At 39.9% G+C, this 27,975-nt stretch overlaps 3 protein-coding genes and 2 long non-coding RNA genes across 6 annotated transcripts; 3 read left to right on the top strand and 2 right to left on the bottom strand.

Moving 5' to 3' along the window:
• Positions 1–1,013: 1,013 nt before the first annotated feature.
• On the bottom strand, positions 1,014–2,564 carry LOC146717474 (uncharacterized). The gene is made up of 3 exons (XR_014921914.1): positions 2,226–2,564; positions 1,347–1,426; positions 1,014–1,133 (listed from the first exon to the last, which is right to left on the bottom strand). It is a non-coding gene; the product is annotated as an uncharacterized LOC146717474 (long non-coding RNA).
• A 4,414-nt stretch (positions 2,565–6,978) lies between these two features.
• On the top strand, positions 6,979–10,880 carry prps1b (phosphoribosyl pyrophosphate synthetase 1B). 2 transcript variants are annotated; one of them, XM_085476708.1, is made up of 7 exons: positions 6,979–7,322; positions 7,750–7,933; positions 8,494–8,592; positions 8,818–8,942; positions 9,124–9,297; positions 9,485–9,644; positions 9,793–10,880. In XM_085476708.1, exons 1-7 carry the CDS (start codon positions 7,201–7,203, stop codon positions 9,883–9,885), a joined length of 957 nt encoding a protein of 318 aa, XP_085332834.1. In that variant the 5' UTR covers positions 6,979–7,200; the 3' UTR covers positions 9,886–10,880. The 2 variants fall into 2 exon arrangements, with proteins under 2 accessions (XP_085332834.1, XP_085332831.1); XM_085476705.1 differs by having other exon boundaries at positions 7,750–7,939.
• Positions 10,881–12,588: 1,708 nt separating this feature from the next.
• LOC146717472 (solute carrier family 25 member 53-like) lies at positions 12,589–16,312 on the top strand. Its single transcript, XM_085476690.1, has 2 exons — positions 12,589–12,849; positions 12,983–16,312. The coding sequence occupies exon 2, from the start codon at positions 12,990–12,992 to the stop codon at positions 13,869–13,871; it is 882 nt and encodes a 293-aa protein (XP_085332816.1). The 5' UTR covers positions 12,589–12,849; positions 12,983–12,989; the 3' UTR covers positions 13,872–16,312.
• A 120-nt stretch (positions 16,313–16,432) lies between these two features.
• tmsb1 (thymosin beta 1) lies at positions 16,433–19,233 on the top strand. The gene is made up of 3 exons (XM_085476698.1): positions 16,433–16,510; positions 17,427–17,541; positions 18,775–19,233. Exons 2-3 carry the CDS (start codon positions 17,439–17,441, stop codon positions 18,813–18,815), a joined length of 144 nt encoding a protein of 47 aa, XP_085332824.1. The 5' UTR covers positions 16,433–16,510; positions 17,427–17,438; the 3' UTR covers positions 18,816–19,233.
• Positions 19,234–26,279: 7,046 nt separating this feature from the next.
• On the bottom strand, positions 26,280–27,252 carry LOC146717470 (uncharacterized). The gene is made up of 2 exons (XR_014921911.1): positions 26,784–27,252; positions 26,280–26,666 (listed from the first exon to the last, which is right to left on the bottom strand). It is a non-coding gene; the product is annotated as an uncharacterized LOC146717470 (long non-coding RNA).
• Between the last annotated feature and the right edge of the window lie 723 nt (positions 27,253–27,975).

Here is a 27,975-nt window from a genome sequence, read left to right as displayed (position 1 = left end):
TTGAACAGAGGCGGGGGTTTACGACACCAACTCTCTGCCATCTATAATCCAGTTTTGAGATCTCTTCCCAGACGCCTTAACGCCCACTCACATCCTGGGCCATCTGATCTCAGGAATTCGCATGATAAGGTGGGGCCAGGTTTCACAATGAACACACCCGAAACTCTGGCTGATTGGGACCCACACCCAGTTTCACACCTTGGCTCAGGCGATTAGAGGATCATCAGGGGGTCCTTTTGTCCCTCTGTGGGGGGTCACTCCCACTAGGTTTATATCTGGGACTCTCCACCATTTGACCTTAGAACTGCAGAAGCTTCTCGGATGAGAGGTGAAACGTCTTCAAGCAACTTAAAGAAGTCCAGACGCTTTTCTTTGCAAGCTCCTTTGACTACGATGACCTGGATGACTGAGAACCTTCACAGACATATGTGTCAAACTATCTTTAATATTATTTAAGTGAACATGAGGCTGAAATAACTTTAAGATTTTAAAACAAAAATTCATCTAGTTTAAAGTGAGTAAAGCAACAGTAAACTCAAGGCACTTTACATTGTAAGATAAACACCCCACAATGATACAGAGAAGAACCCAACAATAAGTTGACCCTAATAAAAGCACTTGGTGATAGTGTGAATGAGAAACTCCCATTTAACAGGAAGAAACCTACGACAGAACCAGGCTCACAGGGGACAGCCATCTGCCGCGACCTGCTAGACTAAATTAGACTGAAACTAAGAGTTTGATGAGCCTCCTTTCTGAAACAACAATGACTTCACACACCAGTCAAGCCCGACATAAAAACACAGTTTTGTACTCACAATAAAACTGTTCACAGCAGATAAAGCGCATGACTACAGTCCCCTTTGTGTGAGGTTCTGATTTTCTCAAACGCTATTTACTTGGACGCTTAATGGACTGAGCCATTGTTAATTCCACCTGTGCAGACTTTCAATCAGTCAGAAAAAATATTACTACAGTACCGAAACTGGATTCAAAGTCACACAAAAATCTCACAAGGTTGCTTTTTTAATCAGCAAGAATCTGAATTAACATTTTTTTATTAATTTTTTTTTACATATCCTGCCACATATTGTGTGATGATATTCTCTCATAAAGGATTGGTCCAGGGTAGTCTAAAGTAAATAAGGTAGTAGACAAAATTAAGCAGTGAAGCCTTTGCTTGGCATTTAAAGTTTGACCATTGATTATCAAGACACTTTTGAACATTCCTAAGAAAAGAATTACTTCTGCGATCACTCTCACTGTCAAATTATTTTACTATTAATATCTGCTTATTCCTCTATGACAACACATCTTTGAAAATGAATATAGTGGAAAATTAATACCTTTTCCTGTTTGTATTTTTCTTCAGGTCAGCAGTTTTGTCAAACAGAAAGAAGGAACAACCAGTCATGTGCTAAGACCTCTGCCAACAGAACAAAAAGTTATTAGTTTTGATGACAGTGCAAAATTGTGCAATTTTGTTCCACATCCAGCTTGAGGATTAACAAACCATGTATTAGTCACAGACTACTCTGCAATACAATACAATCGATATCTTTTGACTATCTTCCACATGGAATGAGGAACATAGAAATAGCCATTTTCACAGCCTGGAAGCATAATTAAAAATTCAACATCCATTAAGTCTTATCTACTCCTTTTTACATACTACGTTTTGATGCTGTTTAGTTTACAATAAGGAGTGTGGATAAGAGTATCCATGACATCCATTTATAATAGCAATCCCTAAATGGATCCCAGTTGTTCTACTGTATGCTAACCTTATGGCACAGTAGTCAGCATGCCCAATGCTAACAATTAAGTTTTTTATTTTCCTCTTCAAAAACAGGATTTACTGGTCAGTGTTTTTCTGTCGCTGTTTGATTTGTGCTACATGTAGCTGCCGTTGGTTAGCAACATGGCTAATGCTAACAGCATACACACGATTAGCTTAGAGTGAGGATTATAGAACCGTTCATTTACAAAAAGCAAAAATACGCAATGAAAACACCTCACTACACATCAGGGTTGGGACCAGATCATATCAGTTGGACAGAGGGGCATTCGGTGAATAATTAAAATCATAAACACACATAGTACACACATAGAGAAATGTAGCCACAGTTAGAAATGCGCACAAATGTCTATCTTGGATTGCAGAGACAAACAGGAGACAGCAGAAACATTCTCACTGGATGTAGAAAGTGGATCAGTGAACTCACCATTGAGCAGTTTACCGTGAGCACCGCATTTCCATTTGTTTTGCATTTTTCCAGTAGGACCATGCTTTAAAACTAGCTGCACAAGCTGATGAATGACCTCATTTTAGCTTCAAAGACACATGAAGTACTTCCCACTAAAGCACTAAACTACAGTGAACCAAATAATTAAACTAAGCTCACACTACATTACACTTTTTGGAGATATGGGTGTTTATGTTTTTCATTACAAAATTGTATAAATTAGTGTAACTTATAGTTCAAGTGTATAAGCAGAATTCAGCTGAGTGGGCATAATTACTATATTGAGTGGGCCTGAACCCCCAAAGCCCTAACACTAGTACACAGTTTGTAACAGAACTAAAAGTAATGATTCAGCAGAAAATGTTCCCCATCAGCGCTGCTGCACATGTTCAAGCTTGAGTTCACTTTATTTTATTTTCTGTTTAATCTCCAGTAACACAACATATTCTATGAATTAACATGTTTTTAGCAGCTGTCCTGTTTGGACTACAGCTTTTAATGTGCTAGGAAAAATCAGGACAAAACTTGGATTTAAACAATATATTAATACAAAGAAAATGATTTTTTTTTTATCGCAGCTAACTTAAAGGGTTTGAGCACTCTGTGACACGGTTGACTGTCAAAATCTATAGGTGGATGAAAAATATTAAAAATTACAGTGTAGTGTCGGCAAAACAGCTCCTTAAACTACATTTGGTCAGCCAAGTTATTTCTCAGAGATGCTAATCTGAAAATGCTGCAAAATGTGCATCTCTTCTAAATAAAAAAACAAACAGCTGCAGCTTAATAAAGCTTCACCACATCTAACCCTACCTAACTCTACCTATCATACTCTACCTAATCAAAGCTTATATTAACCCTTACCAAATATATATCTAATCCAGCCAGGATAGCAAGCACAATGAAATGCAATCAATTTTTATACATATTTGATGCTTACTTTACTATTTCCAGGGCTGAATGTAAAAGAGTGATTTGATGATTAAGGGTGAGACAACCAACAGTTTAGAGTCATGGCTTTTAAAAGTATATTCAAGTATGGATGGCTGGTTTGCCGGGTAACATTCCCAGACCCTCAGGACCATGTAAGGCTGGAATGGCCTCAAATACCTGGCCTGGTTACACAATGCTCCGTGTTCTTGTATAAGATCACAAGACTTTCATGTTACAGCAGATGAAAACAGTGTGAGAGTAATGCAAATTTAAGGAGGTTGTGGTATGCTTTGAACTAGATTGGAGAATTTCTATTGACACTTAGGAATCAGAGAGACACTCTAGCATTGTCCTTTAATAGGCTTTCTTCAAGTGGTGCCTTTCTATTCTGGGGGAAGGCACCACCAATTGGTGGATGTGAAACCTGGATAAAAAGGAACATAATGAAAGAAAGAAAAATGGTGGAAACTTGCTGAAGAATAAGAAATGTTAAATCAAACCTAGGCTTTATTATAGATCTGACACAAAATTAATTACTCCTTATTTGTGCTTATTGCCCACCCCAATCATTCACTTTAAAGTTGCCTTAAAATGAAACAATCCCTGACCAGTATGAACAGGAAGAATGATTATGAGCAAACCTGCTTCAGTTTTCCTATTAGTACCAGGCTATTATTCTTTTTTTAGTATTTGCTTTGTGGTTGGGTTTAGTTTAAGGCAGAAATGAAGCAATAAAATGTACGACTGGAGAGACAAATAGGTCTACAAAATGTCTTAACATCTAAGCAATAACACTGTCATTGCCTCCCTCTATTTACTCAACCTGTATGTTCTATCAGTTGTGTGCATGTGCATAGGCACTGATCTCTTTTCCACGTGTTGGCATGGCCGAGGGAGAACTTCTAACCTCTAGTTATCAACAGTTTATCAACCCTTTATTCATTGTCAGATTGTTTTTCTCCTCCATGTGGTGGTACTGCTGACAGAGAGCATGGATAGCAGTAAAACTTTCTTGTTTACCAGTACATGCATGTTTGTTGTCTTCCTCCTTGCAGATACTGGAAGCCAAACTCTATGGAAATGTAGTAGAAATACTTGCTTGAGTCAATGTTTTGGAAATACTTTCATAAAGCTTATTCTTATTCTGTTTTTGCATATTACTGAACTCACTCACAGTTGTGTCCTGACTCCTGACATTGAGTTTCTTGGGTAAAACTGTAATGCAGTAACTCTGTCTAGGAGAGACACTCTAATAATAAAGTTAGTCTCTTCCATCATGGTCTAAAGGATTACTAAGTTTAGTCACATCAGAGTAGGCAATGTTGTTATATCTCACAAGGTTAAAGTTTTGTCATAATGTGAGATTGGCTGGATCCACAAAGCAGACTTCGTGAGTAAGTAGGGAAGGGACTGTGGTGGTGGAATGAGTATAGGAACACAGGAGGTTTACAAGGTGAGAGAGAGTGACACTGTGAATATTGCAGGTTCTAAACTGAAGCAGATCAAATCTAACTTGAGGCTGCGAAGTGGCAGAATATGGAGGAAGTACTAGATCAGCAGGTGGGTTTCCTTGGAGAGCAGGTGGAGAGCGGGCAGGCAGGTTGAGTCTGGGTCACAGACATCCAGAGGTCCAGGTAGCAGTGAGAAAGAGACGCAAAACAGCTTGAGTTGTTACCAGATTGCGGGAAAGTTGATTCTCAAGCCAGCATGCTCCAAATGGGGCTCTCAAATGAGCAGCTAAGAAGGGCAGAAGAATAAAAGGATGAGATCAAACAAGACTGATAGTGCCCTAGAGTCACCAGTTTAATGGGAACAGTCTGTTAGGGAACTATGGCCTGTCCTTCTTACACTTGAAGCCTGATGAATCAACTACCAACAGGTGAGGAGGTGTTGACCCACACCGCGAAAACATCTTAATCTGGTTTGGGAACAGCACCCTGCAGGGCAGACGAGCTCTACAGAGGGTTGTGCGATCAGCTGAGCGCACCATCCTCTCCGAGCTCCCTGACCTGCACTCAATCTACAGCAGGCGGTGCTGGACCAAGGCCAGGAAGATCGTGAAGGACCTCAGCCATCCCAACAACAGACTGTTCTCTCTGTTGAGGTCAGGAAAGTGATTCCGCTCCCTGAAGACCAACACAGAGAGACTGAGGAGGAGCTTCTTCCCGCAGGCGATACGGTCTCTCAATCACACCACCACACAGTACTGACCCACACATATAGTTCTTACACACACACTGGACATTCTGGACATTGTTTTCACTCATCACTTTAAGCATATTTGCACTGCACAAGACACTTACAATTGTGGATTGCACAACACTGGACATTATATTCTTCATTTCCAGTTAATACTTGTACAGCTGCTGTTATTGTGTATATATATATTTATATTTCTTCATACATTCTTATATATTTCTATACTGTGTATTGTGTATTTTGTTGTACAGTTATTTTATTTTCAACTTTAATTTATATATTTTATCTTATTCTTTCCCAGTTAAATTTACCCTTCTTTCTAATTTGTGTTGTACAGTTATTTCATTTTTAACTTTAATTTTTATATTTTATTTTATTCCTTCCTAGTTAAATTTACCCTTTTTAATTTTCATATTTATTTCCTATCTTATTCATAGCCTTTTCTTTTTTTTCTTCAGGTCACGAGCAGTTGTCTAAGCATTTCACTGCATATCGTACCGTGTATGACTGTGTATGTGACAAATAAAATTTGAATTTGATTTGAATTTGAAACTCCGCCTTAAGGTGGAAACCTGAGACAAAACTAGCATGACAACTCCATGTTGTAAAATTGAAAGAAAAAGAGAAACACAAACAAAACCTCAAGAAAAAAAGCCCTCAACAAAACTGCCCAGTTCTGCAGAATCAACAAGTTTGGCCAAGGTTAAGGGGCTCTCTACTTATTTTAAAAGCTGTGTCTAATATCCAGTGATGTTCCTTTATTAGACGTGCACTTTAAAATGTCAAAGTCAGGAGTCTGCTGTCTGATTTAGGTGAGGAGTTTTGAGTTGTTGGTAATGTAGTAAAGGGGGTTGCAAATGTTACTGCATGTTTGCATGCACCCCCCCACTTCCAAAAAAACCCTGTCAATAAAAATTCCCCCTGAGTAAATCCATGTGCCTTCTTCCTTGATTTGGTTAAACATAAGTTTTTTTTTCCTGCCCTTAGGGAGGAAAATCGGAAACAAAACAAAAAAAAAAACAGATGCACATCTGCTACGTTACAAATTGTTAATTATTTGCTTCATCTTGGAGTTGCACAGTGTATTTGTAGATCTACAGAAACTATGAAGATGCTAAGTTTTTTTTATTGGCAGTGAGTAGGATGGACAAGATTAAAAATGAGAAAGCGACGGCGGAGGTTGAGCAGTTTGTAGACAAAGTTAGAGAGGTAAAAATGAGATGGTTTGGACACATGCAGAGGAGGTATAATGGATATGGACCTGCAAGGCAGGAGGAAAAGAGAAAGACCACAGAGGAGCTTCATAGATGTAATACAGAAGGACGTGCAGAGGCGGTGGATAGTAGGGATGGGGTGCAGATGGTCTGCTGTGGTAAAATCTAAAAAGAGGAGATTTACTAATGTCAATTTCAGGCATGTTTTTAATATCATACAATAAAATGTACAACTCGCAAAAAAAGTTGAAAAAACCAAACACATCTATTTATATAGTTGCGTGTGGACTAATTATTACATTTTTACCCGTCTAAACTTCCGAGCTTTCTAGACTCTGCTCGCTCACGTGACTGTGTCAAGGCCGGAAGACGTAATTACGGTGTCGACGTCAGCAAAAGCGTGCGCGCCACCTTCAGAGGAAGCTGCACGCGGGATGTGTGGGACATAATGGTGGATAGGTAGGGAACACACTTAAGCTCGCTAAGAGTAGCTCTTCAACTGTTGATCAATTCCCAGTTGTTGTCTTGGACTCTTCCATCGCTCTGACCCGACAACCGCTCGCTGCTGCAGCCCGCTTGGACTGGACGACGCCCTGGACCACAGAAAAATGCCGAATATCAAAATATTTAGCGGTAGCTCACACCCGGACCTGTCTCAGAAAATAGCGGACCGCCTCGGTCTCGAGCTGGGAAAGGTTGTAACAAAGAAATTTAGCAACCAGGAAACATGGTGAGTTGTTTTCTTTGTTTTGTAGCTACTTTAAAAAAGGCTTAGATTTTAGAGGTGTGTCTGGTAGGCAAATATCGTAGCCTAGCGACATGTATTAATGGGAAACGTGGTGTCACGGTGAAAGTGCCGCGCACTGTTGTCAGGAACTTGTAGTCCATGCGTTCCACAGAACTAATGCTAACCAGCTAATTCTCAGCACCAAAGCCGCCTCAAAATAGGTTTAAAGTGCCATCATGTACCGTCTAGAGACTGTCATTTCCGGACTGCATGCTTCTTTTTTTACCCTCAGTTTAACGCTTGTGCAGATCAGATCACAAAGGCAAACACGAGCCACTGTTTACTCTCCCTCATCCATCTCCTACCTGCCATGATGTGTTAGCTCCTTATCCCTAATTGTTTATTTTTGTCACCTTCTCTCCTCTGGCAGCGTGGAGATAGGGGAGAGCGTGCGTGGGGAGGATGTCTACATCGTACAGAGTGGCTGTGGAGAGATCAATGACAATTTGATGGAGCTGCTGATCATGATAAACGCCTGCAAGATTGCCTCCGCCTCCAGGGTCACTGCTGTCATCCCCTGCTTTCCGTACGCCCGGCAGGACAAGAAGGACAAGGTGGGGGTGAGGGATATCTGTCTACTTACTTCTGTCATGCCATTTGCCATCCAGCACCATGACAAGAAGCCTGCAGCCATGCCCATCAGCCAACAGGGCATATTTGCTTTTCTTTGTTTTTGTTCCCTCCTTTGTATTGTTTGCTAAGTTAACTTGAATTGCACTTCCATACCTCCCCATGCAGCTGTTTGGATTTTTATTTATTCCCTTTTTGGCATTTTAATCATACAGCACAAATCAAATGTTTTTACATGTTAATCTACTAAATAAAAAATGTTAATATAATATTGCAATGTGAGTTTGCTTTGTAGCAGGGCCAAAGCCATCATTCTCAACTGTTTTGGCTATTCTAATGAATGCCTTTTGTAGCTAAATCAACCCATCTACCTCTTATATTGTCAGTACTAATGTATAGTGTCACTATGACAGGGTAACCTGCAGCATTTGTCTGCTATAATTTTACTGAACTGCTAAGCTCTCTTAAGTGTTATTTTTAGAACTGAGCACTGCTTGCCAGTTTACTTATTCCATGTGACTAACAAGAGCTATTTTCATTACAGAGCCGTGCCCCTATCTCTGCCAAGCTGGTGGCCAACATGTTGTCAGTATCAGGCGCTGACCATATAATCACAATGGACTTGCATGCTTCACAGATCCAGGTGAGCAACACAACAGTACATGCAAACAGACTTGTTTCTCATACACCGCCCTCCAATTGGTCAGCCCTGCAAAATCACCATTTTGGTTTGCATTTTAAACTCCCATGTGGCTGACATGTGAAAATTTGCATTGTGAATCTTGTTGTTTACTTGGATACTATAAAAGAAAATGAAAGCCCATATGTTTAACCAGTGTGTGTGTGTGTGTATATCTCTTATTTGCAGGGATTCTTTGATATACCCGTTGATAACTTGTATGCAGAGCCAGCTGTTCTGAAATGGATTAAAGAGAACATCCCAGAGTGGAAAAACTGCATCATTGTCTCACCTGATGCAGGAGGAGCCAAGAGGTATGCTCCCACAGGAGTTCTACCTTTAACCATAGCTTAACCTTTCCATATCTTCTCTAGAGTTTAATTTAGATTAACATTCTGTTGGCTTTACCTATCTCAACAGGAGTTTAATTTGATATGTAAAAGTAGTTTAAACACAGAGCTTTAACTGGTGCAATGCTTGCTTTTTCTTTTGCAGGGTCACATCAATAGCAGACAGGTTGAACGTGGACTTTGCTCTTATTCACAAGGAAAGGAAAAAGGCGAACGAGGTGGACCGCATGGTTCTCGTCGGAGACGTGACCGATCGGGTCGCCATTCTTGTGGATGATATGGCCGACACATGTGGCACAGTCTGCCATGCTGCTGACAAGTAAAGCACTTTCTTAATCTTTTAAATCAAGTAAATTTTGAGCTTTGCTCCAGTGCAAGACGCAGAGCTATTTGGGCTACTATGGAAACTAAGTGATCATTACTGATTCCCATTTAGACATGTGTTTTGCAGACTGTGTCCAGTGATATGGAGGCTCGTAATGCATCTTGCTCTTTCTCTCTTTTAGACTCATTTCTGCTGGAGCAACTAAGGTGTATGCCATCTTAACTCATGGCATCTTTTCTGGCCCAGCGATCTCCCGCATCAACAATGCTTGTTTTGAAGCTGTGGTTGTCACCAATACGATCCCTCAAGAGGAGAAGATGAAGCATTGTTCCAAAATACAGGTCAGGAAATTGAAAACCGTTTCCAGAACAGAAATTGACATAAGAGCTGAAAAACGTCAGGTTGCTGTGTGCATTTTTGGAAAGCTGGTGTTTGAAGCTGCACAGTGTCTTACAGTTTGTGTGACATCTTGTTCTTTCTTGCCTTCAGGTTATTGACATCTCCATGATCCTTGCTGAGGCCATTCGCAGAACTCACAACGGCGAGTCCGTGTCGTACCTGTTTAGCCACGTTCCCTTGTAACAAAAGCTGTCTACCATCAACCTTGTGCTGTTAACACCAAATAAGAGAAGAGGGATTTTCCCCAACTCAAACACAACCATTAACAAAGATGTTCAGCTAATTGTTTGGAGGGAAAAGAAATGTCATGTCTGTTACTAACGCTGGCCCCACCTCACTTTAAGTCCTTTCCCTTTCAACGGTGTACCATCACACCTCGGGCGCCAAAGCAATCACAAGCTACTAATTCAGGCTGGCATATTTATTTTATATGGATAAATGGTGTTTTATCCACTGTGAACTTTGTTCTTCATTCATAACTTTTCGATCCAGAGTTTCTCCTGACCATCTCACCTCTGCAGGAGTAATTTCAGTCTGTTGTCAAAGAGCTAATATGAATAACCCTGGACGGCTCCAGTGGTCAGGAGAAGCTTCTGCTATATGAAGCTGTTACAGTGCTTTTTGTTACATTGAATGAGAGTAGTTCTTTTTTGTTCCTTGTTTTATCCACTGCTGTTTAAAAGATTATAATTACTGAAGTGAATGTGTTTTGAGAGAGTTTACAGTGCCACTGAAGCTCCACTCAACCAAGTGTGCCTCAACAGTCTGAAATGAAAATATTTTTCTTGCTTTATTTTATTTCCCTCCCTCCCATGTTTCTGTTTGGATTCCCATTGGACAAAGCACTTCGGTTTGTCTTAGCAGGCTGAAAACAATAATTTTGGATATTTCTTTCGGCTCTTGAGGTGCCCTCATTGAGTGGGGTTTGCCCAGTGTCCTCGAGGGTCTGTGAGGAGCCTTCCATAGTTGGGTTGTTTGGTTTTTAGCTTGGGGTCTCTGCAGGCTGGAGCTTCCTTCAGAAATGTTCACCTGCCTTTTATTTCTTTGTCTGGAGGAAGGAGTTGTCAGTTATGTGCATAATCCAAATCTTTGTGTTTTTATTTTTTTCAGTAGACTGAATGTGCCAGTTATTTGATGAATGCATTCTTAATACAATTAAATATGCATCAGATCTTAAACATGGCTCTTCTATGTCTTTTTTCTGCTTAGACACATGAAAGTTGAACCTAGTTGAGGTTGTCCGCAGTCATCTTAGACCACATAAAAGTATATAGTCCATTTGAGTTACATTCTCAGTACTAGGAAAAAATGTCTTTTATTAAAATGCTGTTTAGATGGAGCTCTCAAAAACCAGGAGTGAAGGCTGTTTGAAATTTCACCTACAAATTAACCCAAGCTGCTACATGGGATCAATGAGATGTCACAGAAGGTTGTACTAGACAGTTGGCGGATTAAACACTGTAATGTGCAATCCCACGGTAAGATATTCACAAATCACTCCACAAGCTCAACTAAAAAAAGTTCAGCACCGCAGTGCATGTGTGGGGGGGGGGGGGGGGGGCTGAAAGGGATATATATTTGTTATTCTGGAAAGTAAAAATCACAACCTGTTCATTAAAATGTGTTCAGCATTTACACATTGATTATTCATCTGATCAATCATGACACGTACTGTTCTCCCTTGTATAAGCCATCGATGTAGGGTAAAAGTATCAGTATTGGTATGTTGTAAATGCCAATACTGATCCTGCATTTACTTGGTATCAGATCAAAACCAAAATCTGCAGTATGGCATAGCACTAATGCACAATACTTTAATTAGACTGGATGTAGCTTATAGCTAATTTCCACAATGTCCTTTTTCCTGTAACCTGGCTTATTTTATTCTTTTTAGTAACCAAGGATACTTTGTATTATTTTATATTACTCCTGCATTTTACCGTAATATTTTGTGATGCCATTTTTTAATGTAATCCAAATATAGAGGGCTGTCTGTTTGTTTGCCCACCAGATATTCTTGCAATCTGTAGAGTCTGCTGATAAATTTATATTTTGAAAGGGAAGATGAGGTTCTTTATACATCCGTTATCAGTTATTGGATTAGTAACTTAAATATTTTCTTAAAATTGCTAAAATATTTTAGCTTGGCATTGATAAAACTCCGTGGAACATGAGCCTGCCGGAAACAATTTCTTCATGGGACGCACCCTTCTCCCGAAGCTCGGTGTGGGGGGAAAAAGCGGTCTTGACTGACAGATGATACAACCAATCCATTGTGTCGTGACGTAGCTCGTCTTGTCCAATGATTATTCTAAAGGGGGCGGGGTCAGTCACAGACACCAGCAGATCAACGCTCAGTGCGCCTTGCTCTCTAATCCCATTGCAGACCCAGGTTAGGGGAGAAACAAGTAATGGAAATGGTTCAAAGGAAAATAGAGGAAGATGGTGACATTCACTGCAGAGGTAATAAATGCAAAATCAGATGTGAAGTCCAAGATGGAGAGGATTCAGATTATTGTTAAGGCAGCATGCCATAGTTTAGATAAGAAGAATATCAGGTGAGTGGATGTAAGGGGGGACTAAGTAGTCACGGAAGTCAAGAGGGATAATGTGGTGGTTAATTTTTTATAACCACATTAATCCTAAAGTGGAATACAAGGAGTCTTTTGTCAAATGGTCAAGATTTTTAAAAAGTTTATATACAATCATACAGAAAAATCTGACATTTGTATTCAGGAAACATGGTTGAAGCCTTTTTGGGGGTTTTAGAGTGTATGGGTATATTGCGGTTAGATATGATATGAAAGAAGATGAATTAAAGATATTTCATTTTTTGTTTAATGCTGGACTCATCAAGAGGATCTAAGGATATAGAAGTGATGTGGGAGTAAAACCCAGAAGATGGCAGTAGTGCAACATCGTTGGATGCAGGCTGCCTTTAAAAATGGAAGAAGAAGAAGAAGAAGGAATTCTATTGTGGACCACTTATCGGAGGAGCATCTGTGGTAACTACGGGCACAAGCAGAAATACCCTCTCCTCATGCAGCACTGGAAAATACAATAACGACACACCTATTCTGCCTCCACATTCCTACAATGATCTGTGGAAAATAACGAATTGTTTTTCTGGTGGAGACAGCTGACAGAGTAAGTAAATGATTATGATCACACACTGTAAATTGAGTTTTTTTAACCTAAGTGTTGTAAATGGCTTTTTTCATTCATTTTTCTCTTATAACTGACTGTGCATGCCTGACTGGATCTGCTTAATTTCTCTAAGGAGAATAATGGCCGGCGGTTCTGAGAGTAAACAAGAAGAAGAGGCACTTGGCAACCTAATTGTTCATTTCCAGAGCTACTTGCATGGAGGAACCTCCAGCTTGTTGTCCACCCTTCCCACCCTTATCGTCTTTCCTGTCTATAAGACTGTTTTTCGTCAACAAATCCACAACACCTCAGTTCACAAGGCAGTGGCACAGCTCTATAGAGAGGGCCCTGTGAAGCTCTATAGGGGTGTGGCTCCACCGTTAGTGATGAGGACGCTGAACGGCACACTGCTCTTTGGCCTCCAGGATACCCTCCTCCGACAGCTCCCTCTGTCATCCCAGAATGTCATCTCTGCCAAGGCCCTTCCTGCTCTGGCAGGGTTTGGGGCAGGTGTTGTAGAAGCCGTGGTTTTTACGCCCTTTGAGCGTGTTCAGAATGTGCTGCAGAACAGCCAGAATGACAGTCGTCTACCCTCGTTCAAGAGCGTCCTTCTAAGGCTAAAGGCAGAGGGGATTGTTTTGGGCTACTACAGAGCCTTCCTGCCCATTGCAGCCCGCAACGCCTTCGGCAGCTCCCTCTACTTTGGACTGAAGGGGCCTGTGTGTGTTGCTGTGGCGGAGCAGGGGGTCTCACCAATGGCCTCCTCTTTCATCTCAGGAACAGTGATATCAGTGGCAGTCAGCTTGACTCTGTATCCACTCTCTGTGCTTGTGGCAAACATGCAGTCACAAGTAGGTGGGGACGTTAAAGGGGTCATAGCATGCTGGGCTCTGCTCTGGAAATCTCGTAATAGGAGTTTGGCGTTACTGTATCGAGGAGGTTCCATGGTTATCCTGAGGTCGTGCATCACTTGGGGACTCACCACTGCCATTTATGACAGGCAGGAGAAACGATCAGGCTGAAGATACGTGCTCCAGACATTTTTATCCACAAAAGTGTATTCAATTTTGATATTGTTCACAGGAGACATTTTGACTTATAACTGCAAGAAAAAAAACGTATTGATAAGCCTTTATAGTGTGGGAGTGAACTACCACAAGCAATTCCGGTACTCTGAAACCATAACTTTAACAATTATTCAATATATTACTTCCACCTGCGCTTCTCTGATGTTTACTGCAGTGAGTGAAGAAAATGCAGTCATACTAACAAGCTAATTTTCTGTGTCAAAATGTGCTATCAAGCTGACAGCACCACTGCTAAGACCTCTGGTCTCAGAGATGGGTTTGAATAGTTCTCCTTTGATGAAGTTGTCAGTCACATATGCTTTGAATTTTTATTGTTTTGTAAGGAAAGAAATTTTGCTTAGGACTCAAAAAACAAGAATTGCTGTAAGCCAGCCAGGCTTAAAGAACGGATGCCATAATATAGTCAGAAACACAGATTAGTTTTCTACTACCTGAGAATTAGGATTATTGTGCACTGCTGGTAATGTCATCACACAGCCACAATGTAGTTCTGCAGGGGCAGTCCAAGATTTTTTGGGGCCTAAAGCAGAATTTGATTTGGGGCCCATCAACCACCCACTTTAGCGCAGCCACAATTATCCATGAATTGTCCATGTTCGATCATTTGTCATGTCATACATGATCATGCCTTTCTAGTGTAGTGGAAAGAAATAAACCAAGTTAACTTTTGTAAATTCAAAACATCTGACTGTTCATACTGTTTTTAAAATGTGCAGAATGGCAGAAAAGTATATTAATTCATAAACATACCTTTATCCCAATGCTTCCCCCTCATTTTTTTTCTTTTTAGCAAAATAAGTCTTTTTTTTTTTTTTTACATATTTGCTGCGGTCTACTTTAAAACACTTATAGTGGGCATGAACGTGGCCGCAGCTATGACAGTGAAAGTGATCAAACCAGTAGCATTAACCTGTCATTTTATTAAAATATGTATCAAAAATATTTAGCTTTCTCTTTCATGAATACAACTTATATATCACAAAAATGTAACATTTATTAACCTGCATTGTGTGACATTTCAAATGCTCTCGGGGGCCCCCTGCTGGTGAGGGAGCCCACAACCAGCTGCTTAGTCTGCTTATAGCTGACACATTGACTTATGCTTGTCCTACTTAAAAAAGGTCACTCCCTCTTTCTATGCTTCTATGAGGTCATTTACAACAAGCGAGTTGTTAATATCAGCCAGGTACAGCTTGACCACGCACACCCATTGACGAGAGTGCAAACTGCAAGTCGTAAGGTACTATTATTATGTGTTATGAAACAGGTTTTCTGTGCACAGAGGGAGTTATGTTGTAGTTCAGTGTAAAACACTGGCACTATACTGAATTATATTCAGTCTTACACTTTTTAATGTAATCTGTTATTTCCTCAGGACTGTCAGTCTTTCTGTAGCCAATGATTGAAGGTAATAATCATTGTTGTTTTACTTTTTAAAAAGTTAATTTGAATGTCTTTTGTTTGTGTGAAATGTCATTTTTATTCTGGGCATTTTATGTGCTAAAGAGGACAACCTACTGTGACCCATTAACTCACCTGTTGTTTTATTATTATTATTTTTAAATGATCCTTTTATACTGATCCTTAGCATAAGACCCCATAAATCTATGTGCCGTTTACATCTGTGGATTGCCGTCTTTTTGCAAGATAAACAATTTCCTTCTGAAAAAAAAAACCAAGGTATTAAGCCATGTATGGTCTCAATATATATGGTGACCATGAATCATCATATACATATTATGAATTAAAGACTGTAAGAAAATAAAGCTAAGTTTCGGTCACTACTGCACTGTTTCCTGACAGCAAGAAGGTTTTGGGGCAGGGCTAAGTGGGGCCTTCCTTTGAGGAATTTTCCTGCTCTTGCTTGTGGAAATGTCCAAACACATCCCGACTGGATGAATCAGGAAAATAATTCTTTGCTGCCTCTTGTTTAGCTAGGTTCCCCACACACACACACCCCAAGAGCATGCAGCTGCTTCCCCTGAAGGTATATAATTTGCTTACAGCGTATAACAGTAAAAGAACATGTATTTGACTGTCAAAACAGCATATTTTCCCCTATTTACTGCCAAACAAAATAACAGTTACTGGAAAGTATCGGTGTTTTCCCACCAAGTGCATTAACAAATTACAGTCATTCGACTTTAACTGGTTTCTTTCCCTTTCTTGTTATGATTATTTTTAAGTTGGCTTGTCATAACCCTGTAGCCCACTAGATGGTACTGTGCTAAAAGAGAAAAACGTGAAATCCATCACATCACCTACAATAGGTGTCCGTTTTAACAAACGTGCGGATACGTGAAGGAATTCATCATACGATTGCAACACTGCATAGGAAAAACTTTGACCCAACATATCATTTTTAAGGAGGTTTGAGAGGGCGGTGAGACATCAAGAGTGTCCAATTAAAATTCGCCTTCTGAGCTTTGAAAGCCAATGAGAGCCAGAGGACCGGTGTCCATGTTGGCGTGCACAAGGGCGTGTTGTCTCTATTTAAACCGTTGGTTTTGCACGGATTACACACACACACAGTTACCTGTTAAAGATTGTCTTGCAACGCGGTCCTACACCAGGTAAAACTCTTTAAATTGTTTTGTTTTTCCAGCTGTCTTAGCCTGCTGATAAATTATTTTTTTCTTAATTGCTAAGAAAAAAATGCGAACGAATTGTTTATTTTAAGTGATTATTTATGTGCTGTGTATTAAAATATGAAATACGTTATGCAACGTTTTGGTATGTATCTCTTTTAGTACACTCACTGGTGTGTTAGTCACTTCAGTTATGGCGCAGGGTGTGTACAGATGCCTGACAGTGCCTCATTTCTCTGCCCGCAGATTAGGGCTGTCTATAAGTCTTTATCAGGCTACCTAAGGTTAATTTTCCTAGACAGCCTGGTCTTTAAGGGGTCTTTTCCCTAGGGTGGTGTTAAAAATAAAAATGCACCCATTATTCTGTGCGGTCTATTGCTGTGGACAGCAAAGAAGACAGACGCTCCCCTAATGGGATAGGTCACTGAATTTCCTAATACTGCAGTATTTATGCCCTGACTTCAGTCCTCCTGGAAATATTAAATTCCTATAAAACTTGTTCCAATGCACATGCGCTTCTAATCTTATTTGCTTAGTTGGCACAGGTGTAAAATTCTCCGTATCTCTTTAATAACTGTACATAAATGCAAATCAGTGCACAGACGCACCATTTTTCTCTGTTAACAAGAGCCATTTGTGGATTTGAATGCCACCCAGTTAAACACTACATCACGTTAGTTCACCGTGGTGAGATAGAGGTACAGATACTTGTTGTTTCAGGTGACTGCATGGTTCACAACCTTTTTTTTTTTTTTTTTTTTTTTTTTTTTTCTCTCACGTCAGGTGGAACTTGGTTTGTGTACATGTATGGGCATGCACTGCAGACAAGATCTTAGCATGTCAGTGAGATCTTGAAAGCACACACATTCTTCTCTTAAATCTCCCCTTTTCTGTTTTATAGAACTCCTCCAAAATGAGCGACAGCAACCCAGTCAACCAGGAAGTGGAGCAGTTCAACAAGCAAAAGCTAAAGAAGACTAACACGCAAGAAAAGAACCACCTTCCAACAAAGGAGGGTAGGTCTTTAAGACAAAAGAAGTGTGCTCCAAACAAGCCTCTCATTTACTTCTTTCACCTTTCCCCTTTACTCTGGCTCACTGGTTGGCTCAACTCCTCCCTGCCTTTTTTTTTTTTTTCTTTTTTAAATAAAGGTAACTGCAAATATTGCAAAACAAGGACCACACCCAACTACCTGAGACCTTGTACTTAGCACCAACCTGTAAGGAAGAAACGCACGCATATTCCCACTCTTGAAACTCTAACCTGCCATCTACCACTAAGAGTGGAAGAATACAAATTTTAGAGCAAATAAACAGAAACCCCAATCATAAACTGAACAATGGTGTTTTTTTTTTTTTTTTTTGGTTTTTTTTTTTTTAATTTTATTTTAAATTTTTTTTTTTTTTTTTTTTTTTTTTTTTTTTTAAAAAAGCAGTGTTCATCTCTGGCGTGACATGCAGCAGCAGAAAGAGGAGAATGAAAGTGTGTCAAAATGCCCATCCTTCCCCTCTGAGGCTGTGAAGCTCCCTGCTGTCTAACTCAATCTTTCTTAATCTGAACACAGCTGTGGCTACTATAAGAGAGAAGAGGCTCAGAAGCAGGTGGCACTGTCAGTGCATGCTGTCCTCTTTATGAGTTCTAAAGCCTTTTTTAGATATGTGATATGCGGTGCTGCCATCCAGACAGCAACGTTTCTCATTGCTTCATTAGGACAAAAATTGGACTTTAGGCACAGACGATCATCTTCATCCAGAGAAGTGGTTTGCACTTCTGGCTGTAAAGTAGAGCTACAAGGCCCCATTTTTAGCTCTGTCTGTGGCTCAGAGGTATGTGAGCACTCGTGTCATAATGTTGTGCTCATTTATCTGTTAATGTGACGCGATGCATTCACAGTTGAAAGTGGAAAATGTGGAAGTGATATGAAAATGTTATTCATTCATTTCTGTCACGCCTATTGCAACAAAAAGAAAGTGGCTATGAAGATAATCTATTCAGATACCACGCCATCTATAGAAATGAGTGGATGACTCAAAGGGTGTTAACTGGACAGCAGCAGGATAACTGCCGTAATGCAGTACAGACAGAATGTCTCTTTGTGCATGAAGAATTGCAGTGAATTGACTAGTAAACAAACATTCCTTGAGTTGGGTTAATATACTCAGTGGGAGCTTCACTAGCCCTCTGTGCTTAATACAGCAAGTGGGTTATGGTTGGTAATATTTAAAATTTTTGTTTTTTCTTCCTCACAGAAATTGAAGCGGAGAAGAAAGCCATGCAGCAAGGAAACTGAAGAGAGTCATGAGTCTCCTTCAATCGACCCCCCCCCCCCCCGGCTACCTGCTCGTCTTCCAAGCCCAACCATCCCCACCTCTGCCTCAGTTTTCTGTGCCACGCTGTCTTTGCTTTGAAATGGTGTTTGGGTTGACGCTATGGGAAAGATCTCTGTGACTAAATTAAGGCAATGGATGCATTTTATTGTTTTGCAATGCAGTGTAGAAAAGGGTTGAACAGGGCATGATAAACATTATACAGGGTGTAGACTTGAGCAAAAAAGGGAGGGGGGGGAATCATAATTTCAACATTGGAAATTCATCAATCATGTTATATTACTATACCATATGTATGCCTGTAAATGGTGCCATTCAGGATGTTTTATGAAAAAGGACATAAAAGATGATATTGTTTTTAATAAAAAAATGTTCAAAAACTTTGAGTTACTTTGTTAAAAATGAAACCAATTTGAGCAACTTGGCATCTTCATTTAAAAAAAACTTTATAGACTGATTTTCACATTCACCAGTTAAAGTATTTGAGGAAAGCAAATGCATATGATGGGCTCGTTTAAATAAAAACTTTGGAAAGAAACTGGAATTTAAAAGCATCAGAGAAAAGATACAAACAAGCATGAAGCATTAGTTGAAAATTAAAAATTTATAATGCATAAAAGCAAACCTACATATCATTTAAATGGCTGTGTAAACAGATATCGACACCTGATGCTTAAAAGCTCACTCGGACACGAGTGCTCAGTTATTATCTACTCTTTCCTTTCTCGTCAGCACTTACAGTTACACGCAATGTTGCTGTTAATTTTTCAATATGCAATAAAGCCTGAGGTTCATTTTAGGATTTTTTTTTTTTTTTTTTTTTTCAGCATGCATAATAAAGAAAATGAGGGTTTAAGGCAGTGAAAGACACAGATAAATTTCACTGCCAATACTGGTACCAAAATATTCTTGGACAACCTCTTGCTATTGGAGTGACTAGGACTAAGAAAATTAATTATTAACATTCATATTAAGCTTTCATATTCTTTGGGGTTGCAAACATTTCATTCCAGATACCTCATCTAGATATACAACAGGTTTAAGCCTGCAGAAAAAACGGGAGTGAACGAGCTGTAGGCGTGGGCACACTGCAGATTGCCAACAAGGATTTTTAGTTGACTTTAGAGTTTAGTTTACTTTCGATACTGGAATTTAGCATACATGTGCAGGGCATCATTTACACTGTCTCTATGCATGTAAAGTCAGGATACTAAAATTAGATTATTTGCATTCTGCCTTTAAAATGTTTTGGAAAGCACAAATTTATCTCGCAGCTCATCGACTGGGCATGTTTTCCATCAGGCTCCTGTGTGTGTGGATTGCTTAAGATAGTGCAGTCTGTGTTTTTCCGCAGCAAGCCTGCTGGGACATGTTCATATAGTGGTGCACAAATGCTTGAGAGCAAAGACACACTTTACACTGTCTAACTTTGTTCAAAATGCTTTTACCATACTTGTTAAAGGTCGTGCAGATTTACATGTTCCATTGTGTTGTAATGAAACCTGTTCAATATCATGAATAATAAATTAGGCTTCTTTTGAGAGGGATGATGGTATGCACGTTTTCTCTTTCCGAGATCTGTCAGGATCTGTCTTTGATAAGAAACTTAGGACTACAACAAAACAGTCTAGAACATGTGCAGAATTATCATAGGACTTGTATAAGCAGATAAGGAAAAGTCAGTCTAAGATATATAAATGTAAAAAGTTCTCATCGGCAGATGAGATCCAGAACACAGGATTTCTGATATCTTTTAAAAGACATTTGATCATTCTGGTGCTATAAGAGTGTACTTTTTAACAGCTAAAAAGGCTCATACCAAAATCTGAATCTTTATGGTCCAAATATGTGCACACATACAAGAAATTGACCTCTGATTTTTCATTGCCCTGAATTTAACAGACTTCTATGTGTAATAGTGACGAAATGGCTCTTAGAGCCGGATCTTTGATGTGAACGACGCGAGACGTGGGGTTTTTTTTTTCCTTCTCTCACCCTCTCTCTCTCTCGCACTTTTTTTCCGGGGGGAGGGGCGGTAGTTACACTCGCAGTAGCACAGGAACAGAGCAGGAGGGAAAGACAGAGAAAGAGAGCCAGGGACAACAACGTCACATTAGAAAGGTATAGTAAGCATCCACAACTATTTTCAGTTGCAGATGATAAAGGATTCAGAAGGTTTATTCATGCAGGCCTATATGACAGAGAATGTGCATCTTCTTTTTGTTTTCATTTTTTAATTTATATTTAATTGTGTTGTGGTTTGCAGTGTTTTGTGTTGTTTCATTTTAAATTTGTTTAAAAAAAAGCTGAAAATTTAAATAGTTAAAAGTTGAACTGTGACTAGTTGGTTTTTGTATTATATGATTTATTTATTACATTTTATGTGGAGTGAATAAATAAAAGTATATTTACGGTGGCCCCTACAGACAAAGCAGCACGTAAAAACTCCAAAACACATAAAAACTCCAAAACACGTACAAAAGACAACAGAAGTGCTCCAAAATGCTGGGCGCAGTGTTGAGCTTTTGTTACCTGGTGGCTACACAAGCCAGCAAGTACCAACGACCGGATTTGGTGTGTGGTAGTAACAGGTAAATGAACTTTTTTTTTTAAATTATTTGAATATATATGAGTGCTTGTGTATAAATACACAAACAATACACATATGCTTTCAATTGTTTAATTTAAGTGATCTAGGTAGCTCTGTTTTGGAAGTTAAGTTAACGCTAGAAATGTGTTTTGGAGTTTGTAAGTGTTTTGTCTCTAGAATAGAATAGAATAGAATAGAATAGAATGCCTTTATTGTCACTATACAGTTGTACAATGAGATACAGAGCATCTCCTACTCAGTGTAAACATGCTGGGGTGGGGGGGTGGGGGGTAAAGTTCTGCAGCGCTATGTACATATGGACAGTATTAACATAGGGAAAAACATATATATATAAAATGTACAATATACAAGTCGTAAGTAATATGTAATAAATAGTGTTATGTATATACAGTTGAGTTATTGCACATGGAATTGGTATAAATAGTGTTATGTATATACAGTTGAGTTATTGCACATAGAATTGGTATTGCACAGTGGTGGTCCATAGAGGAAGTGGGAAGTGGGAAGTGGGGGGCTGTGTTATCTGTGCATGTGTGAGTTCAGGGTGGTTATCGCTTTGGGGAAGAAACTGTTTTTGAGTCTGTGGGTTTTTGTGTTGATGCACCTGTAGCGCTTCCCTGAGGGAAGCAGGCTGAACATGTTGAAGCCAGGGTGGGAGCTGTCCTTGATAATGTTTGCTGCTCTGGTGAGGCAGCGGGAGGAATAGATGTCCATCGGGGAGGGGAGAGGGCAGCCGATGATCTTCTGTGCTGTCTTGATCACACTCTGAAGCCTCACTCTATCCGCCTTGGTGCAGCTGCCGTACCATACCGTGATGCAGTAGGTTAGCAGGCTCTCAATGGACGAGCGGTAGAAGGTCAGCAGCAAGTTGGAGTTCAGCTTGTACTTCCTGAGGACTCTCAGGAAGTGCAGCCGCTGTTGGGCCCTTGATGACCGCTGAGATGTTGTCTGTCCAGGAGATGTCAGCAGAGATGAGGACACCAAGGAACCGGAAAGTGTGGACCCTCTCCACACACTCCCCGTTGATGTAGAGGGGGGCCAAATCGGTGCTGTGTCTCCTGAAGTCAACAATGAGCTCTTTGGTTTTCTTAGTGTTCAGTGCCAGGTTGTTTTCTGAACACCATGCTGCCAGCTTCAGGACTTCCTCTCTGTACTCTGCCTCGTCTCCCTTCGAGATGAGTCCGACTACCGTGGTGTCATCAGCAAACTTGATGATGAGAGTGTTGTTGTGGGTCGAACTGCAGTCGTGGGTGTAGAGAGAATACAAGAGGGGGCTCAGCACACAGCCCTGTGGGGAGCCGGTGCTCAGTGTGCGAGTGGAGGAGAGATGAGGGCAGAGTCTTACAGTCTGGGGCCGGTTTGTGAGGAAATCCTTTATCCAGGCACATGTGAGAGGAGGGAGGCCAAGAGCGACCAGTTTGGTGATGAGGATGTCCGGGATGATTGTATTAAAGGCTGAGCTGTAGTCCACAAAGAGCATTCGGACGTAGCTTTGCCGCTGCTCTAGGTGACTCAGCACAGCGTGAAGGGCTGTGGCGATGGCGTCTTCTGTGGATCTGTTTGCACGGTATGCAAACTGGTGGGGGTCGAATTCTGGGGGGAGGTAATCCTTGATGTGCTGAAGGACTAGTCTCTCAAAGCATTTCATGATTACCGGTGTGAGGGCCACAGGGCGGTAATCATTCAGGCTGGAGATGGGAGACTTCTTCGGCACTGGGATGATTGTGGCTGATTTTAGACAGGATGGGATGGCTGCCTGATCCAGTGAGAGGTTGAAGAGTCTGGTGAAGATGAGGGTGAGCTGGTGTGCGCATGCTCTTAGTACCTTGCCAGGTACTCCATCTGGACCGGCCGCCTTCCTGGGGTTCACTGCTAGGAGCCAGAGGCCACTGTATATATTTATATATAAACATATATAAATAAAACCACTTTTTTTTACATTAATAATTCCTTTTGTGCATAATTTTATATTATTGTTAATAATAAATTAATTAAAGCAACAAAACAACCTGAAGAGCCGGTTCGGAGCCGAAAGAGCCGACTCTTTTTAGTGAGTCGAGCCGAAAGAGCCGGTTCTCTAAAAAGAGCCAGAAATCCCATCACTATGGCGCGAAATGCAAAGATACTGGAATAATTCAGCCGAAAATAAGGGACTGATAAGAGGTGTATACTACATAGATCATATAGTTTAAGTAGAACTTAAAAAAATTAAAGGTTTAAATTTTTTGTGAGTACATTATACTTGTGCATGCTTTTCTTAATTAAAACATGTATTGCTCCATTTTCTGTTTCTATCCTTAAACTGTATTTTTGTCTACGTAGATAAAATATTCGATAACAACAGCAGTGGGAGTCGACAGTTATTCACTTTATGCTTTTTTTCTTGGTATAACGTGCTGTAAGGCACCCATAGACTGCATAACAGACGTTTAAGTATGGTTATTGAATGCAGCATTGTGTAAACAGTGACACCCAGTGGTTACAATATATAATAATATGAGGTTGTTGCAGTACCATGTCCTCCCTCGGGGAGGCGCTTAAAACAACAGGAAAACCAGTAGAGGGAGGAGCGACCGCTGCTGCAGGTCCAAGAGCACCTGGCTGCAGCCACTGTGGAGCTCCACAGTAACCGGAAACACGTGACCTCCACAGTAACCGGAAACACGTGACCTCCACAGTAACCGGAAACACGTAACTTCAGTTAAATCGACTATGACAGCGAAAACTAAATTGCGTTTTTGTTACTATTGATGCTGCTGAGAAATAAAAATGGTTTTAAGTGGGTTTTTTTTTTTAACACTCTGGGTTTGTTCAAAAAAATTCACCATCCCCTAAATTGTTCGTGGCCAAAAGTGACACTTGCTGTTTCGCTGATTTATTAATTTTTTACAGTACATCGCGTTGTGCGTTCTGATTGCTGTAGACCATTGTCAATCAATCTAGTCCAGTGTCTCCTGTACAGGAGCGGTCCCTAATAGGCCCACGGACCGCTCCCGGTCCGTGAGTCTTTTGGTACCGTTCCGCGAGAGTTGCTCCTCCGGTGTGAAATGTATGGTTGTAGTTGTGTGTCTTATTTTGAAAGAACTATTTACGCGTTACCATAGCGACCAGAGAGCGTTAAGAAGCAGAGAGGAGAATGTCACTGTCATTGTTGCTGGCGCACAGCTCAAGTCACGTTTATTATTATATTTACAAAATACCACAGTTTCTTTTTTTTAATTCTTTTGTTGTATTTATCCGCGACACCTTAAAGGTCGTTCCCTGAAAATATTGTCTGACATTAAAGTGGTCTGTGGTGCAAAAAGCTTGGGGACTCCTGCTGTACAGTACAGAATGCGTTTAGCTTGTCGAATTTACATAAATCTTCGATCGCTAGCAATGTAACTCTGAAGTGCTGTACTGTATGTTTGTAAGTTTTCTCCCAAACAAACACAACAATGCCAACGAAACGTTTTGCACCCTCAAATGCACCTTTAGGTTTCATTCCATAATCCGGACTTATGTTTCTACGAAGGTTTGAACTCTAAGAGTGTTTAAACAAAAGAGAAAAGTGTGAAAATGTTCATGCCTGTCTGAGAAAAGTGTATAAAGCAAGTAGTGAGGGGTTTTACAGTCTTAACATCTATAATAATTGTAAAAAATAAAGTTGGCTACTTCATGGATTTCACCTACCGCGGGTTATTTTTAGAACGAAACACCAGCGATAAACGAGGGGCTGCTGTATTATTAATAGTAGTGTCTGGGACATCTAATTGATTAACATCAACATTGATTATTATGCACTATTATTTTTGTTCAAGGAGAGCAAAAAATATAAAACTCTCTCTCAGCTTGTTTGTTGCCAAAAATGGCCACTTTTTGTGTATGTTCACAAAATGCTATAAAATGTATATTTCTTAAAACATTTATCTACTTTTGCCGACGTGACTCTTTAAAATAGCACCAGTCCTTTTCATCAAAATCAAAATTGTATCTGAGCATCGGGGAAAAGGCTGTCTTGCAATTGTTGAGGTCACTAGTGTGTGCCCCATTTCTTCCAGGATCACTCTCTTTATAGGTTTTAGTGGACTCCTAGTACTGCGAAGTGGTTTCATGGTACAAAGGGATTGTATTCCAAGATCTGGGAGATTGTAGAAATGAGCAGTGATGCCCTTCCTACCATCTTTCCAGAAAAATAATTGATCTGGAAGCTGTTAGGCTTACTTACAGCAGCAGCACTTTCTGCACCTGCATAAACTCCAGGACACATTTACTAACGGTGTTTGTTGCTGTATGTGCTGCAGCTTTGAATTTTTTAATAATATATATTTTGTTAATATTTTGGCTATGGTGTCTTGTTATGAAATGTACAAGAGTAAAAGTGTTTTTAGCATGTGCTTCAAAGCTAAGTTTGACTGGGAAACTCAAAGCTCAATAGGCTGTATCAACAGAAATTCACTGCAGCCTATGTAATATTTCATGCGTCATAAGTTATTCTACTCTATCTTGCAAATACATATTTGTGTGGCAATGTCATGCACAACACACACAACTATTAGATCCTTAAGATCAAACCCGTGTCATTCTTTTGGTCCACTGCAGTGCAGTAGTCAAAAAAAAGAATAAGTGAAGTGTCCACAGATGGCCAGGATAGAGCCCAGAGTGTTAATGTTTAAAATGTATAAAAATATTATTGATTGCAATTCTTTACTGTTAATATCAACAATAAGCTTTTTATTTTGAAATTACAAGTTAAAAAAAAATGCTGTTACATTTACATTTAATGCTGTTACACTGTAATCCTTTATTATAAGTATGGACACAGAATAAAGTGAACAGCATTTTGAAATAAGTTTAATTGGAATTTTGTACTACGCAAAAAACAAAACAAAAAAACAACAACAACAACATATTAAACAAACAAACAAACACAGCCAGTGCCTTCATTTGTCCATTACATGTCAAACATAGCACTGACCCTTAGCCCCTGCTCATCAGCACATGCTTTCAAAAAGAGCTCCATGTCCTCTGCAAACTGAAAAACAAAGAGGAACAAGTCCCTTGCTCCAGTGTCTTCTTCCTCTGACATGTCTATTAAGACCCTCTGCTGGTCCCCTTGATTTAAGGACAGATATTTGGGCATTGTTACATGTCCACAGAAAAGTGCCTTATTTTGGACAACCCACTGCACAGCAGGACGCAGATCTTCAACAACTGCTGGCTCCTGTGTCAGGCAAATGGGGATGAAAACAGTTATTTCTCTGTTGCAGAACAGTTTTTTAACAGTTATTCAAATTTCACTAACCATGTAATTACACTACTGTTTAAAGTGAATACTGACTTGACTGACTTCCTGGAACTTGCGCTTTTTCAGTCTGAAAATGGGCACGTGTTGTCCTTCAAGCACAGCTTTGGCTTCCTCTCTCCAGTGTGCAAATAGCTTGCCAGAGCTATGAAGAGTAAGGCCACAGTGAGGGCATGTCATTTTCAAGGACTTTCCATCAGCTGCAGTTTTATTGAACACAGAGGGTAGAGCCAATGAATGTTCTAACAAAGACTCAGAAAATGGTTCAGATACCGAAGACAAAACCTTGGGGGGGAAACGGGGCTCCTCGAAGAGTACTGCCGGAGGAATACGGGTCTCCTCGGAGAGTTCAGCGGGGAGCAGTCCTGATAATGGTGGCTGACTTGGTATTGAAGAATGCTGACAAGACAATAAATGCCTTGCCATATCCCCACGCCGTATGATTGTAATCTTACAGACAGGGCAGTGAAAGTGTCCTGTTGTCCTACAAGGCAGCCTGCATCGGCATATCATTTTATCTGTAAGAGAAAAAAACAAACAAACAAACAGATGTAATTTAAATGTAGTTGTATAGAATGCAATCAATTTGTCTAACAATCAGATTGTACATGTTAACAAAAACATCCAAGCCAACCTCAATAATGAAAGCAAAATGGTATGGATCACAAAACTTATGTCAAGAAAAATTGTGAAAAGTAAATAAAAATATATTTTTATAAAAACACTATTTTTGTTGCAGATGAATGCACTGAACTGTACAATATCAACAGCAACTTTTAAGTCAACAAAGATACTGCAGAAGTGCTTAAAAAAGTGCATATTTATAACTATAACGTATATTTAATACAAACATACCTTTGAAAGGCAAAGCATTTTTTTATATGCACACTTAGATGCTCCTCAATCTTTGCCCTGACAGTTGGGCTGAAAGTGGGGCACAGAGGGCAGTGAAAGAGTCCTCTGCAACACGTGTTGCATTCCTGCAATTCTGGCTTTAAGCCCGAATTCCAGATTGATAAGTGCATCTAAAACAGAGAGAGAAACAGATAAACACCATATACACATTTAAGTTAAGGTTTTAGCAGAAATAACAATTTACAGTTGGCATGTAATAGATTTGGGAAGAAAATTCTTGAAAAAAACCCCACAAATATTTTACAAGACACTTTAATTTGTGAGACATGTTTCTATTGACATATAACAGTCAATTGAACAGGGGCTAACTAAA

Source organism: Copadichromis virginalis, linkage group LG2, assembly GCF_057382275.1.
Source record: "Copadichromis virginalis isolate Kocher_CV1m ecotype Utaka linkage group LG2, C_Virginalis_male_GT1.1, whole genome shotgun sequence".
Lineage (NCBI taxonomy): Eukaryota > Metazoa > Chordata > Actinopteri > Cichliformes > Cichlidae > Copadichromis > Copadichromis virginalis.
Note: the sequence above shows the minus strand (reverse complement) of the source record. Positions and strands in the feature narration are given on the sequence as shown.